This window comes from Gopherus evgoodei, chromosome 24 (genome assembly GCF_007399415.2).
Source record: "Gopherus evgoodei ecotype Sinaloan lineage chromosome 24, rGopEvg1_v1.p, whole genome shotgun sequence".
In the NCBI taxonomy this organism is placed as follows: domain Eukaryota; kingdom Metazoa; phylum Chordata; order Testudines; family Testudinidae; genus Gopherus; species Gopherus evgoodei.
In genome coordinates this window covers 1,442,062-1,458,011 of record NC_044345.1, presented here as the reverse complement: position 1 = coordinate 1,458,011, position 15,950 = coordinate 1,442,062, and the positions used below count along the sequence as shown (strand labels likewise).

At 56.1% G+C, this 15,950-nt stretch overlaps 1 protein-coding gene across 5 annotated transcripts; it reads right to left on the bottom strand.

Annotated features, from left to right (window-relative positions):
* Positions 1-11: 11 nt before the first annotated feature.
* On the bottom strand, positions 12-15,063 carry UBE2Q1 (ubiquitin conjugating enzyme E2 Q1). 5 transcript variants are annotated; one of them, XM_030542342.1, is made up of 13 exons: positions 14,773-15,063; positions 12,057-12,161; positions 11,545-11,649; positions 10,664-10,714; positions 7,170-7,310; positions 6,309-6,393; positions 5,686-5,746; positions 5,095-5,185; positions 4,950-5,008; positions 4,345-4,393; positions 3,521-3,616; positions 2,956-3,022; positions 12-1,440 (listed from the first exon to the last, which is right to left on the bottom strand). In XM_030542342.1, exons 1-13 carry the CDS (start codon positions 15,046-15,048, stop codon positions 1,277-1,279), a joined length of 1,350 nt encoding a protein of 449 aa, XP_030398202.1. In that variant the 5' UTR covers positions 15,049-15,063; the 3' UTR covers positions 12-1,276. The 5 variants fall into 5 exon arrangements, with proteins under 5 accessions (XP_030398202.1, XP_030398204.1, XP_030398205.1 ...); XM_030542345.1 differs by lacking the exon at positions 12-1,440 and adding an exon at positions 1,471-1,884; XM_030542343.1 differs by lacking the exon at positions 12-1,440 and adding an exon at positions 1,891-2,589.
* Positions 15,064-15,950: the final 887 nt, after the last annotated feature.

Here is a 15,950-nt window from a genome sequence, read left to right as displayed (position 1 = left end):
ACGGACCCTCCTGAGTGATACTCTGCTTCCTTTATTTAGTGAACACAACTAGCCTACAAGCAAGCAGGCAGTGAAACAGCCCCTGCAATTCCAGAGCACTGATGCACAGCTGACAGTGAAAAGTAGAAGGGCTGCTGGGTAAGATAACGGGCAGCTTCTGCGTGCCTTTGAGTTCTAGCAGCATCTATTAGAGTAAGTTCATACCGACAGTCTGGCTTTAGGGCACGAGTGATGTAGCCACACACTGATGGGCCCGGACAAGAGCAGCTCTAACATCAGATACTGACAATCTAAATGCCAAGTTTAAGGGATGGAAGATGGGAACAGGAAGTGAACAAGAGGATGAGCAGGGAGGACTCAGTCCATCACACCTCCTCTTCCCTGGTGCCTGAGCAGCAAGGGACAGTTTACCCCATTGGATGAGACCCATGGGCCATCTACCACAGTGAGCTGCCAGCAGCAGCTGCTTCAGGAAGGAAGGAAGCTCAGAGGAGGCAGCTGTGGGATGATCTGCCCTCCCTGAGGTGCTGGTCTCATAGCCCATAGCCAGAAGGTTCACATCATGGTGCACGCTCAGGATTCCAGGCCCAGGAGCCCAGCTGTACTCAGCAGTTCTAGGGCGCTGAGTTCACATAGTTAACTTCCAGCAAAGGTAAAACAGGCAGAGTCGTAAACCTCTTTTGAAATGGAGTCAGAGAGGACAGGACAGGACAGATTCCAGCTGCCATAATCAGTTCATCAGCACTCCTAGGATTTGCAGGGGCAGAAACAGGGTTGCCCTTTCAGCCCATCCTCCACTCAGCCTGTAATCCTGCCTCACTCAGTTAGAAGGTAGAGATGATCTGTTACATTTACAGGGAGCACAGAACAACTGGCCCAGCTGTTAGCTAGTTTAGTGCAGAACCTGCTGCCTCCCTGAATGAGAGGAGCTTTGCTCACCCGTGTCTTACTGAGCAGCAGCCCTGGCAGAGACAAAACCAGAACAAGTTACAGAGCTGGGCAACTTCTCACATGCGAGCAGGTGTAGTGCTTCTGACAGCCCCCCCAGCAGCTGACAGCCCCCACCCCCAAAAACATACAAACTGCTCACCCCCAGCAGGATGAGCACAGCATCAAGTAGCTATAATCTGTATCTGTTCTCCAGAAGTGAGAAACTTTGTGGTTTCTTGAAGGAAAATCTGTTCTTGATTTTGCAGATTAGCAAGCTAACCACCTCTCCCTTACAGCATGGAATTCAGGTGTTCAAAGACGTTGTTTGCGTACCGGACTTTCCCAGTCAGGTCTCCTGGGGGATCTCAGCACACTTTGGCCATCCATAAGAATGGGCAGTTGAGGAAACACTCCCTCCGCCACACACAGCTGGCCAGGGGCCACACCAAGACAGTTTGGCCTGGGGCTCAGAGCGGTACGCTGCGCTCGCAGTGTAGAACTCAGCTGTAACTTCAGAAAAAAAAGAGTCAGACCAGCATCTGCAAATTAACAAACTGTAATTTTTCTCCAAAGATACATTTTCCATACACATCCATCATACACTGTAACCAAAAAAAGCAGTGTACATGAAATAAGAAAATAAATTAAATCCGTAGCATAGGTGAGGAGGATGCTCTAGACTGGAGCGGAGTCGAAAGTTTCCAGCGATACAAGAGGCTCAAGAGTTGTTTTAATAAGGACGCCTGCTAGCGAGGGTCCAGCAAGAGTTTCATGTCAGTCCAACTGCTTACACAGTTTTTCCCGTCGAGTTTATAACAGCTGTCACTGTCCTGCGAACAGGCAGAGCTATCACATCCCAGGAGGGAGCCACAGGGCATTTTATGGGCCAAGGACAGCATTCCACAGTAGCCAACTGGCAATGCTAGCCATCTTCCTTGGGCGGCGTGTACCAGCCTGCAACAAGAGCAAAGACTCCATGGGAGGGACAAGTCTCAGCCCAGTACTACAGCTACACTCCCCAGAACAGTCCCACCAGACTCCAGCAACCTGCCACATGACAAGTGCCTCACATGAGACCATGCAGCTCTGGGATGGCAGACGGGGAGGATAGTCTCTCCTTCCCCCTCCCATGCCTTGACTGTAGGTTCTGCCCATCCTGCAGCTTCCTGAAGCACTGCAAGGGATGCACGCTGCACGCACAGGGCAGGAAGATACTCTCCCTCTTGAGCAGGTCAGCTCTCCACAGCCCATACCTGATGTAGCTCTGCCGGACCAGGACAGCCAGGCCAAGCAGCGCCCAGCTCTCACTGTGCCAGCAGAGCTGTTTTCAGCTGGCAGCATGAGCTTGGAGTGTCACACGGTTTCATTAGCTGGGGACCAGCACTGACAGGACAAATTTAACCCACCCCGTAATATGCCCAGTGCACCTGAATTTGGGAAGCCAAGGAGGAAGAGAGGGATAGTTTCATCAAACAGGAGAACACCGTGTAGGTAGCAGCTCATCTTGGTCTCAGGCCCAGTGAGGTATTGGACATTCAGCTCCCTTGAGCTGCTGCACTTCTTCAGAGAGCACGTTCTCAGTCCAGCTGGGTTTGTTATACGCAGTGCTGCTCTGCCCCGCCCCAGCTCTAGCTTCCACATGGCTAAGATGGGTAAAGCCTTATGGAGTCAGACAGCGTGAGCCAGGCACAGGAACATTAACAAGGCCAGACATCCTGCTTAGCAGCCACTACAGAGGCCTTGCAGGACACACACGTACATTCGGTCTCTTTCTGCAGTGAGCTAAGGGTCCGTCCCACATGTCAAGAGAGGCAGCTTTGCAGCAAGGTCCACGCAGGAACTGGGACCAGGGCATTTCACCAGACACACACTGGGTGCAGCCCACTCAGTCACACTGCTCTCAAGCAGCGATTCTGAAGTGGGCACAGGCAGGTTCAACAAGCTGTCTGTTCTGCTGTGCCCCGTGCAGGAGCCCCATGGGAAGGACAGACACACACACACCCCACGCCCCAGTGGGGGCCTTACCATTCTTCTCATGAATCTGCACCAGGGACTTGTAGGACTGCTGTGCTCGCGTCAGGCTGTACTGATTCTGCAGGGGAAGCCAGAGGGACAGTCGGGTCAGTGCACTACTGAACAGGCATCAGTTAACCAGCTGCACTGGGCCAGCACCATGGCCCATGTCCCACCCCAAGTCACTTTACACCCATTTCTGGCACCAGAACCTAAAGATGCAACGATCAGAGCTGATGGGGGCAGGCAGCTTGCGCCTTATCCCATCTGCACAGGGTCGCCAGCCCCCACTCTAGAGCTAACGAGAATGCAGCACATCATCCCGAGCCCCATCACCCTTTCCGAGGGTGCTGAGATGCAGATGCGTAGCACGACAGCAAGGGGCCTCGCGCTGGGATTCCTGTCTCCATCCCACAGCCCCGGACAAAGCGCACTGCTGGCATTTGATGCATCGCGTCAGCCAAGGAAACAGCAGCTCCCAAGTATGTAAGGCACCTGGGAATCGTGGCTTTAACCTGCACCCACAGAGTAGATGATGCTGAAACATGCAGTCCGCTCCCCCAGGCCAGGGGCTTACTTTATTGGCTCCAAACTGCACCCTTGCTTTCCCTTTCACCAGCGTGGCACTGATCTGCATTATCACTGATTCAATAGAATAGGCACTGCTCCAGCCCTGCAAACAAGGGGAAACAGTGAGTGGCAGGAACCTGCCATCCCGGTGGCTGGGCAACGGCCAAGAGAAGGCAGTAGCCAGTCCTGTCCTGGCTGGCGGGAGCTGGCTTCTCTCAGCTGGGCTCTGCTGAGGGGTCCAGGTGGACCCCATCAGCAGTGCTGGGGTGCAGCTATTGGAGGATCAGCAGCCCGCCCACCCTTGGGCTGCAGGCTGGTCACCTCTTGTTCAGAGGGGGACAGTTTCATGACCCTTTTCACCCTGGGCTATACAAGTGAGAAGAAGAATGATGCTAGCCCTAGAGAACTGGGGTGTGTTCTCCGAGGCTGCTGGGACACTAACAAGGGGGGGGGGGGAGAGGAGAGATTTGCTTTGCTTAAGACTGTGGTGAAACTTTCATCGCCTCGCAATCTTCAAGTGCTCTGCTCCGCCCCCCCCCCGGCTTGAGAACAACGCGCCGGGCTATGGTGGACTCGCCCTGCAGCCTAGCACTGTTGCCCACCAACTGAACATTTTGCCATATCCTGTAAGCAAATGTTTTCTCCCTCCCCCCAAGTAAAGGCAGCAGCACTGTACAGGCCAGGGAAGCCCAATAACGCCAGGGGTCAGAGCTGTGTGGGAACGTTAACGCTAGTGGCAGGATTTTCAGACACTTGCAGGGCTCCCGGCACCAGTGCTGCTCACAGGCCTTCCTGCAATGCAGCCGCCTAGGCTGGAGATGAGACACTCACCTGCTTTGTAAGCAGCTCCATGCAGATGGCACCTCCCCCCAGAACATACCTGGGGAGGGAAGAGGACAGTCATACCCATCTCCTGCAGCAATGCCCAGTCCCTTCCCCCTCCAGAGCCTGAGGTAACTAATCACTGCTCCCCCTCTAAGGGAGATCACAGTTCTACAGAGACATCCCCAGTCAGCTGCTACAAAGACAGCAGCTGAGCAGGGCTCCAGCACCTTTCATCTCCATCCCCTCCACAGTCACACCCCCATGCCTGGGCCCTGCACTCCCCTGGGAAAGGCCACAGTCACCTTCCCCCTCTAGCGCCTTCATTCACAAATAGCAAACACCACACCAGGGAGATGACCACTGACCTACTCGAGTGGAGTCATCAGAGCGTCACCTCAACCGCTCTTGGCAGACCCCGAGAGGGGACTTGGACCAAAGAGATACAGGGACTATCCATCCCTACCTCCCAGACAAGCCCAGAGGAACCACCAGCCTCGCTGCTAATGGGGAGGCCTAACCGCACCCCTGCGGCAGCTCCCTCGATACGGGACAAGGGACTGCCGTGGTCAAAGCATGTGGTGGCAAGCGCACTAATCTGAACGATCACTTACCCCCCCGAGAGCACAGGGGACACAACCCTTACAAACGGTGGGTCGAAAGGGAAGTTATCCTGCAAGGAGAGAGAGAGACCCAGGGCTGTTGAGAACCAGAGCAGGGCAGAGTGGGGCGGGAAGGGACCAGGGCTGCAGGCCTTACTTTAAAGCAGAAGTTCAGGAGGATGAAGTCGATCCCTTCCTTCTCTTTGAGGATCTGGAGATCGTTGTGCAAAGCGCTGTCCTCATCCACCCTGCAAGGAAGGGCCGTGGGGTCAGAGCCCAGGGCAGGAAGCACTCTGCACTGCTATGGGAGCCCAGGGCAATCGCACCTGGCTGACCCAAGCCTGCTGGCTGGAACACAACCACTATGGAATTCAGGTTCGCAGCCCAACCCCTCGCTCCCCAGGCACGAGCGGGATCATGCACTGGGGAGGAGAGGGAAGGACCCCACCGCATGAGCATGGCGCGAGAGCTGGCAGCTTCCAAGGGACGCATGCCTGGCCCTAGACTGCATCTGGAGGGCGGAAGGGGAGGGTGCACCCATGCAAAAGCTCCAGAAACAGCAAACAGCTCCCTCGAAGCATAGGGGAAACCGAGGCACAGACTGGGCAGGGCATGCGAGTCTCAGTGGCAGAGTCTGGAGCACAGCCCAGGTCTGCCAAGCATCATCTCCTCTCTCCCTACACACACTCTATGTACCAGGGCCCAGCCACCCCAAGCCCTGTCCACAAAGCTGAGCCAGGCCACCTACTTCAGGAGTTTGACGTTCCAATCGTACAGGCTGTCACTCACTAGTTCAACTGCATAGTTTCCTGCAGAGCAGAGAAAGGACACGTCAGGCCACCGGAGACGGCAGCCGCTGTTCAGACAAGGATCTGAGCAGCAGCCCTCTGGGAGAAAGCATGAGCTCAGCCTGGCATGGATCCGCACCGCGCAGGAAGCGCCCTTGTCTAGGCAGGCTGTCCTCACGGGGCACCGGCAACTGACTGCCCCTCCCCAGAGTCTGGGGCTTAGGGGCAGGGGACAGTCACTCCCCTGCCGCCACCAATTCGCACGGTGAAAGGGCCATTGCACCAGCTAGAGACTTCACGGAAGCAACTACCAACTCAGAGGCCCTCCCTCAGCACAGGCTCCTTGCTCCCCTCTAACACGGACAGTGATATCACTGGTCCAGCGCCTCCAACTCCTCTGAACCCCCAACATGGCTCTAGGGAGCCCATTCCATTAGGACATAGGGAAGGGAAGTGGCCTGCTCAACAGATCAGCTCTCCCTGGCCATTAGGTATAGGCTGACACAACCATGACACACAAGCAGTCAGATTAGGGAAGGGCCCCCCCAGCACTCCTCCAGGCCCAGAGCGAGTCACCACTTACCGCCCTTGAAACTTGGTGATCGGTAAATATCCCTGAGCTCCTTCATGAGCCGGTCGGTGGCCTGTACAGAGCCAGACACTGCGCCCTGCGAGGGGTTGGGAAGAGGGACGGGGAGGCAATCACATTGTTACACTGGTCTCACTACGGTCAAGGCCTGAGCCAGAACTCCTGCCCTGGGAGATTTGGCCAAGGTGGATTCGTGCCATGCACTGCCGCCCTCTCCTCTGCACTGCAAGATCTGCAGTTTTCCAGGGAGCAGCCACCCCTGCCCAGACATTCAGATCCTCTGGGTTAGGAGGCAGGCGGCGAGCCCGAGATCAGCTCAGCGAAGACAAGCCCAGCCCCATGGCAAGACTGCGTTGCCCCAAGACACCAACTGTATCCCAGCAAGAACAGAGGAGTCCAGGAAGGGTCCAACCTCCTGGTGCTGTGCAGGGCAGAGCTCCCGCTCAGCTGTACTGGAGCAGGGGGCCTGGATTCCAGCAAGGGGAGGGAGAAGCAGCTGCACTTGCTTCCGGCAGCATTAGAGGTAAGCGAACCAAATTCCTTTGGATAAGCCACCCAAGGTCGGTGGTCTTCACTTGGACTCTCCAGGATTCTCCCTGCATCCTTCTCTGGAGACAGCACGTTTGCTACAGAGCTACTGGGCACGTGCAGCTATGCAGACTACAAGCGTCGTGAGCAACTGAGCAAATGCAGATCCCTCCATGGAAACAGGAGTCACCCGAGGAGCTAGAACATTGCAGCAGATGGGGACTGACAGGGACTCAGGCACCGCTCTGCCAAGCAGTGCGGCAGCAACACAGGGTATCCCTCAGCCCCTCTGCTCCCCAGCCCCGCCCCCCTCCTAGTGACACGTACATTTAAGTAATCTTGCCTCTGGTTCTGTTTGATTTTCTCTAAGATGGCCAGGTTTTCCTTCCCGATGCCGTCATCCTCCGTCTTCTTCCCGTCGACTGGCTCCTCCTCTTTCATCTCATAGTGATCCAAGTCCTCAGTGTCCTGGGCAGGAAGAAGAAGGATCTCACACCAGACACGCAGCTCCACTCCCCACTGCTCTGAGCAGCTGCAGTTTTACAGAACCTACGATACCCAGGGCAGGCTCTGGGGAGCATTCCGGGCTCCCAGTCTCCCTCGGTGGAAATTCTCAGCAACTCCTTTCCCAACATGTGCAAAGATGTCACAAAATCCTGGTGGCCTCGTGGTGTCAGAAGCCAGTGTGGGGCAGAGGGAAGTCAAGTCTGAACTATGGGATGGGAAATTCCAGTACCTGGGCAGCGAGCTGGGTCCAGCGCACCGCTTGCACTTCACTCCTCTGGAGATCAGGAAGAGGGAAGCAAACTGCGGAATGGCCCCCAGCCCACCTGCAATGCTCCACCGCCAGGACAAGTGGGTAACGAGCAGCGAGGAGCTGCAAACTCCACCGCCCTGAAGCCATACAGCTACTGACACCCGTGCACTGCTCCAGCTCCAAGCTGGTGCTGCACTTGGGCAAGCTTGAGTAAAGATGAGTCTTTGCCTCTAGCGAATGCCCGAGGATCCCAGACCGGACGCAGTCTGTCCCTGGAACACACATGCAAACTCACCCTCTGATTTCAACAATGGGACTCCGAGAAATTCTCATCTCCAGAGTAAGAGAAATACTGAGGCTCTGTAGCTGCTGTCACTCCCACACCTCCAGCCCTCACCCCGGAAACTGGCTGCAGCTCATTCTACAGTGAAATCCCACGTCCAGTCATTACTAGCCTCCAAAGTGGCTCTGCTGCCACATGAGAATCTCACTGTGTATCCAACAGCTCCCCATCAACCAGCCATCCTGCTTCTTCCCCTCCCCAACTCTGTCCCTGCTCCCTTACTCCATCAGAGGACCCCCTTGGCGGTGGCTGCAGATATCTGAAAGAGGAAACCCAGCCCCAAAGTTAAGCAGGTTTCTGAGTGGACCCCAAGTGAGCTCCCTCAGCTCTTCACTCTGCTCCCCACTGCATATTTCTTTCCACGTTGAAAGTGGGCACATACAGCTGCTGGTTCACCAGCTTCTCAGCTGCCAAGTCCAGCTCTTCTTGTAATTAGCCACTGTCCCCTTGTGTACATTCCCCAACATGCCTCACAGAGCCGGAAGGCTCGGTAGCTCTGTTGAGCCTTTGCTTGTGAAGGTGGAAAGCAAACGGAGCTGTCTCAATGCTTGGAGACAAACATTCTGGTCACCAAGAGCGTGGAAGGGACCCAGGGCAGATTCCCAGGGCCTTTGTATATGTGAAACCCAGAGCGGCTCAGGGCCCTTTTCTCTGGAAGTAGTACCATATTTCAGGGTACTTTTGGAGGGTCTTTCAGATCACCCCCAGCTCTGCAGCCCCCTTCCCTCCCTCCAGTCAGCTGGCCAGAGAAGGTTGCTGAGTGGGACACGGGCTCTATGTGGATAGTGTTTCAAGCATGCTGGCTCCTCAGCCCTCACGGAGCATGGTCAGAAGCCCCATTCGCCAGCGCAGCAACATGCTGCGTTACACCCAGCACACGGCTACTGTCACTCAGGAGAGATGCTGTGTCACTCCATACAAAGCTAAATGCCGACTCCACCAACCACCTCGCTATGTGCAGAACCTGATGGAGTTTCAAACCTCTGCGAGGGAGCACCTTGCTGTCCCCGCTCTCCAGGGCACCTGCTGCTATTCCAGAGAAACAATGCGTTCTGGGAAGGGCTTTGCCTAGGAAACCCTCCAAACAGGATTAACCTGCACAGCAGGCTACAGTGATCCTGGCCACAGCACACTGATGGAAGACACAGGGCCCAGGATCAGGAGTCATTTTGGAGGTGTCAGAGTTCAGTCCTGAGACACAGCTGGACTAGTCTGTTATCGCTAGGACCACGTGAAATGATTTTTTCATTGCATTTTATCCATTTCCACCCACTCTTCCCCTGGGGTCTAGTCCTGCCCCAGGGGCTCAGAGGCCTGAGAGTGAGTCTGACCTGCACTCACCCCACAGGGGTGGTTCCTGTCCCACAGGACTGGGCCCAGTTCCCCACTCCAGGCACCACGACCAGGCACAAGAGTCACAGCATCACTCCGGACTGGACAGCGGGTGAAGGGGTGACAGCAGTGGCCAGGCCAGATTTGAGAAAGCAATGTTGTGACGGGGTCATAGCACCACTACTCAAATTTGGCCCGGCCACCCCGCATTGTCACAATAGAACGGTGGCTGGGCCAGACCTCAACATCACTGCAACCCTGAACACAGCTGCAATGCCTGGAGTGAGGAGATGGGCCCAGCCTTGTGGGATGGAGCCGAACTGCAGGGTGAGGTTCTTCATTTTATGTTATTTCACCTTTGTAAAAAACATGGGACTCTAGTTACTGCTAGTAAGCACCCAGTTCTCAAGGGTCCATTCACCACCGACAGGTCCAGCTCAGTGTACCGTGGGCAAGTGTAGACATCGCAGGCAGGCTGGGAAAGTGGGTGAGTTTACATGTACTGTATGTGACCTCCAGTATTAGGTTAATGCACAACATCCTCTCTCAGGGGACGAGCCTATCCCTGATCCAACAGTGTCTCATCTTCACTATAATCCCTACACTGCACACCCCCACTAATTGTATAGGGCCTGTGACTGCCGGAATGGTTGTGAAAAGCTGTATGAACCTTGCACATCCATATCCTAGCCAGAGGCATTTTAGGAAACATCACCATGGAGAGTCAGGTTTATTCCATCCCCCTGAAAACCAACAGCTGAAGCCCACAGGAGTTACAGCAAAGCTGAGTCCTTACCAGCCTGCAGTGAAATATGGCCGCCTCTCACCGCCTGGCCAAGTGTCTTGCTTGCGCACTTTGCAAGCCTGCCTAATCCTCTCTCTCCAAGAGTCAGATTTCCACTATGCGATTTCCATGCCAGCAATGGCAACTCAAAACTCCATGCCAAGGAGATCAAAGAGCTTAGCTGGTAAATTTCAGGCCCTGGAGAACTGCAGTACAAACAGACAAAGCAGCAAGCCAAAGGATTCCATTCCCAGCTCACAATTCCTTCCCACCCACCCGGCAGTGGCAAGTCTTGATAACACAGGCCTCTTATATCAACCAAATGCAGAGGACAGCAGCAGTATCATTTCCTTAAGGCTCTCAGTAAAGCAGACCCGATGATTCCGTCAGGGCCGAGCAAACATGCTCAGTGACGGATCCCAACCTCGTCAGTATAAGGAGCTGCTCGTGCTTTGAAAAGAAACAAGCCAGGTTTGAATCTGACAACTGCTGCTTGGGCTAATCTGCCTCAGCTCCTTTCCTGACACACTTCACTGCAGTGCTCTCCCCACCCCACCCCACGGCCGGATACAGTGTGAACTTCTCCTGCTCCCCCCTGCTCTTACCTCTGGCATCTCCTCATCTTCATCCTCTGAGGACACCTCTTCCTGGGTGCTCTACGGGAGCAGGACAGAGACAAGGATCAGAACGGCCCCTGTGGAGTCGCTGCCATTCTGCAGGGAGGAGCTAGCCAGCCGAGTGACCGCTGCCCAGACAGTCTGTGCTGACAAGCGGCACCTCAGCTAGGAAGCTGCCACCAGGCAAAGCTCACTGACCGGTGCTCTGGAGCAGGGGCCTATGCAATTCTGTACCTCATTAACAGCAAGTGGAGCCCTCGGAATCCCCTACAACGCTTCAAGGGAAGCTTGGATAAGGACTGACCCTGAGCATCCAGCTCAAAATTCAAGTGAAGCCAGAAACTTTTTACAGGCTGTTCCTTCTAGAATGGCTGCCTCACAGGTGAAGGGTTAAGTTGGGGCAGTAATCAGAGAAAGCCCAGTGGGCAACATCTGACACACTGGCATACATACCCACAGAGGGCAGACAACCAAGCTGGGGCTGTACTAGCACTGCACAGGCCACCTGGCCAGTATTGCTAAGGTAACGTACTTGTCTCAGGCAGGGAAGCGAAACACACCCACATTCAATTCCAGAGACTGGGTGAGAAAAGGACCCATGCAGTGCACTGCCCTCTCTGTATGTTACAAGAGGTGCACACGATGTAGAGCACTAGGGCAAAACCAGGTACTGGTCCATCTGCCATGCTCCAGGAGAGCAACCAAAGCCACAATCCTGGAAAACAGACCCCTTTGGAGGGCACCCCCAGATCCCCCTGACTGGGCACATGGGAGAAGGGTCATTGCAGTACAAAGCTGCACAAAAGCTATCTTCTCAGCAGGCTTTTCCCCCAGGTCAAGGTCAGAGCAGCTTGTCTTAGGTCTGTTACTTGTTCTGCTGGCAGAGGCTGGTCCAACATCTCGACATCTGGGTGCTGGGGAAGGTTGTAGAGTTTGCACAGGTCGGAGATTATCCGCTTCAGGTGCTGCAAAAGCTGCCCAGGAAGGAGACAGACAAGCAGTGTTAGAAAAAGGCACAGAATCCCCAGCAGTCGAGTGCAGCCTACGCAGCCCCTGGCAGCACACTTCTCCCCACTGCATGCAACTCAGATACCTGGGGAGGTCATGGGAGAAGCTCTTTGCTGAACGCAGCTTCTGCACAGCACCAGGGCAGGCCGTTTGCCAACACGACTGCAGGCTGCAACCAGCAACCAAGCCACATCCCACGTAAGGGAAGAGCATAGGGAGACTCACTAGCTGGACAGGCCTGAACTGCTCAGCTTGACTCTCCAAACCCCTTTACAATCACCCCAGGCAGAACACTAGAGAACCACAGACCAGACGGGACTTGTACTCTTCAAGTTCTCCCCGTCCAGCCCTTCCCCACACCTTGTCACCTCACCAATGTATTTCCTTTCTTGATTTCCACCAGCCGCTCCAGGATAGCTGCCAGGTTTGGATCATCGGACTCCACAGACCAGATTGGGGGAACAGCTGGGTAAGACTCCTAGAGAACAGGGGAAACGGTGATGTTTGGGCCATTGTTACAGAGTGCACCTCAACCCCACCCAGCCTAGGGTGTCAGAGTGAGCATCCCTCTGACCGGGGCAGCAAGCTGCAGTCCTGTCTCTTCCTTTCCAACCCCCGCCCCCCCAACACACAGCTCAGCAGGACAGCGTCCAAGCAAAGGCACTCCACCCTCCAGACTAATCCCGGATGGAGGCAAAACAAACAATTGCTCTGATGGCATCAATCTGTGCTGCTACACTCCCTCCAACCCACAAGCTCTCTGCCAGATGGGGAGGCGAGAGAAAGAAAGGTGCAAAGTCTATGTCACTTCACATTACTGCCTACAGAGAGTGAATGAAATCCTGCACTCCCGTCCTACGCAGCCCAGTGCCTGTCAGCCCCTTAAGGGCAGGCCCTCCCTGCCCTGCATTCTGCTGACAGCACTTGGTAATGTATCTTCTTTTTAAACAAGCCCTCTGGAAAATCATCCTGAACTCACATCATGGAAATAGGCCCCTGGGCAAAGGAGTGGAGAATGTAGCTTCTCCTCAAGACAAGCTGCTCCCCAGCCTATAACCTACCCTACCTGAGCAGGCCCCAACACCGAGGCACAAGAAATGTGTCTGTGTCAATGAGGCTGCTGCAGCACATGGCCCCGCAGCTCCAAACCCCCCTGCAGCCTGCTAACGTTCTTACTGCACATGCTCAACTGCTCCCTGAAAGGGAGCTCTCAGCCTTTGCTATTTATCCATAACCGAGTCCTGAAAAATCCAGCACACACAGAGCCAGGAGTCTCACGTGCACCAGAAAGATCAAGTCCTTATTTGATGTTTCATTTCAAACACAGCCAAAACAGTGTTTTCAACAAAAAATCCTCATTCTGAGCTGCATGCAAACATCCTGAGCAGAGATCTTGTGCCAGGATGGGGAGCAGAGAGGTTTTGCTGCAAACATTTAGTTCAGGACGTTATGTGTCCTGAGAAACAGAATGATAATGGAAACCCTGTGGGGGCAAAGACATGCACACAGTTCTACCCAGCTGAATTCCCACTTGGACCCCCAGAAGAGAGACAAACCCAAGAATTACCTTGGCCAGTTTAACTTCTGCAACTGTCCAGTCACAACAGGTCAACACTATCCTTCTCTTGCACTCTCCGGAGCAATCCAATCAGAGACTGCACCAATACGAGGCAAGCCTGCAGTCAGACCCTGTTTACACACCAACCCAACTTGCACTCTGCACCAAGGGCTATGCGCACGGCACTGCAGGCTGCTCTAGACTGCAGTTTACCATTTCAAAGTTATGCCCAGTGACCTTCTGGCTTCTGTGTGTGCAGTGCAGTCCTGCTGCCATCCTCCCCGTGAAAGCAAAGAGCAGAAGCTCTGAAGCAGGATGCTGATGTTTCAGGAGATGGCAAGACAGACTGGGTTATCTGGTGCCCACCTGAGGAATTTCACTCAACACCATAGAGTAGGCTGCAAACCACAACTGGCACCAGGCCCAAGTCTGCCATAATCCAAATTCCTCCCAGTGGACAAGGTCAAAATTAGGGGTGGCATCTGGGGTTCTGAACGATATTCCTAGCACCACAGAGACAATGGTTGGAACAGTTCATCTGTGAACCCACTTCACCTTACGCAGCATAACATCTGAAGTGGGTTACAGCATCCTGAGGCAGCTTTGTGCCACTAGCTACTGGAAATGAACATGCAGCCAAGGTTTGAGGAGCACCTTTAGTGCTTTAACCTCACATCAGACAAGCCCCAGCTGAGGTGGAGTCTGCATACAGCAGTTCCTTCAGCTGAATGTCTAAAGGGCAGACACTTCAGGGTCTAATCCAGGAGCTAATCCCACCTGATCTGAGAGATTTATTCACAGGAACACCATGCACATCTCTCCCTCCATGTATTGCCCCTGCTCTAGCTCCTCTCTGCCCAGAAACCCAGCAGCACGTTTTGGGGAAGTGTGAAGGCATTTGCATTTCAGAGCAGCTACCTCCATGTTGAAAAGGGGCTAAGATGGGTCATTTAGTTTTCAATGCCCATTCTTGCTCATCCCAGCGACTGAGCAGGTGCAGGATAGGAAGCTTCAACTGGAATGAGCTACATGAGCTGGTCCTTAGGGGAACAGATTATAATTCTCATTTTAGTGAGGATGAATACAGCCCTGGAGACAGGGTCTCCTCTGAGCACTCCAGCACCGCCCTGTACTTCCCGGGGTTCACAGCAAGGAGGCAGAGCAGGCGGGACTGACCTTTGCCTCTCAGAGGTGATCAACTAGCAATAATCACACCTCAGATTAACTGCCCCTACGCTGCAGAACACCCCAATGCGACCTGTGGCAGCGCCTCTCAGAGGCGAGGGCAAGTGACCGGGCTCACGCCACAGGGCTGGGAGGAGCCGCACAGACAGGGCAAGGGCTACGCGGCGGCTTTAGGCCCAGGGTGCGAGCCCGAAGGAGCTGGCCTGGCTCTGCGCTCGGCGCTGCGCAGTTCGGTTTGGCGCCGGGGGGGGGGCGCAGCCCGTGCGAAGGGGAAGCTGGTAACCGGTAACCGCCCCCCCCCGGCCCAGCCCCACGCGGCAGCTACAGCCCGGCCCCCCGCCCTCACCGTGATGTTGCAGTGGATGCGGACGGGCCCCGGCGGCGGCCCCCGGCTCCCGGACCCCCCGGCGCGGGCCCCCGGCCCCGGCACGAACTCGCAGCTGATCTCGTCGGGGCAGGCGCTGCCGATGCGGAACCGCTCGTGGCCCCGGTGGAAGATGGACTCGAGCAGCCGCAGCTCCCGCCTCAGGAGCCGCCCGGGGGAGGCCGCGCCGCCCCCGCTCCGCCCGGGCCCCGCCGCCGCCTGCGACCCCGCCGCCTCCTCCGCCCCCGCCCGCTGCATCTTCCCATGGAGGGACCCGCTCCGCCGCCGCCGACGGCCCCGGGCCCCGCCGACCCCGCCTCAGCGCCAGGAGCCGGCCCAAGATGGCGGCCGGGACGGGCCCCGCTACCCGGAAGTGACCCCTCCCCTTCCCACCGGCCCGCGCGCAGGAGGCGGGCTACAGCCACCGGAAGTGGCCCCTTCCCTACACACCAGTCGCTGGGAGGTGCTGCAGCCGCAGAGGAAATGACGTTTGGCGCCTCATTCTGGCATAGGAAGTGACGCAAAGATCCAACTCACAGGGGACCGGAAGTGAGCTCTCCCATCTGTGCACCCTGGCCGGAAGTGGTCCCTGCTCTACGCCTTGGTTAACTCCCAGCGCAGGCGCAGAGGATCCTGGGGACCCGCAAAGGGGGGGGCGGTGACTGTGCATCGCCCGGCTCCTCCCCCGCGGGCCCGGCCGGAGGGCGCCTCGCAGCCACGTGACCCCCCCCCCCGGGCCTCCCATGGCGGCTGCTCACCAGCCCCGAGCACGTGCTGGGGGGCGGGGCCAGTGCGGGTCACAGACCCGCAGCGCCGCGCACAGCAGCTAAGGGGGCGGGACTGGCCGCGGGTCACAGCCTCCCCCGTTCTCCGCCTCGCCGCCCCTGCAGGGACGTGTTTCCCGAGGTCTCGCCTGAACCTCCCTTTGCGCTGGGCGGTTCGGGGGGACGGTCATTGCCACCCTCCTTATAACGCCTCTCACGTGCTGAACGAGTAACGCCCCCGCTTCTCCCGCCGGGCGGAACACGCCGAGGTTCTCAAGTGTTCCTCACCCGTCCTGTTTGCTGCAGCTTTAAGACACGTTGCTGCTCTCTTCCTAGAACCACAGACTCTCAGGGGTGGCAGGGACCTCAGGAGGGGGCTAGTCCAAGCCCCTGCTC

What these genes read in the sequence shown, in the direction of transcription:
- UBE2Q1 (XM_030542342.1), bottom strand. Translation starts at nt 15,048, where the DNA reads ATGCAGCGGGCGGGGGCGGAGGAGGCGGCGGGGTCGCAGGCGGCGGCG. An exon ending in GCATCCACTGCAACATCACG is followed by an intron (nt 12,162 to 14,772) that starts GTGAGGGCGGGG and finishes CCTGTTCTCTAG; the next exon opens with GAGTCTTACCCAGCTGTTCC. An exon ending in GCAGATTCATGAGAAGAATG is followed by an intron (nt 1,441 to 2,955) that starts GTAAGGCCCCCA and finishes TTTTTTCTGAAG; the next exon opens with TTACAGCTGAGTTCTACACT.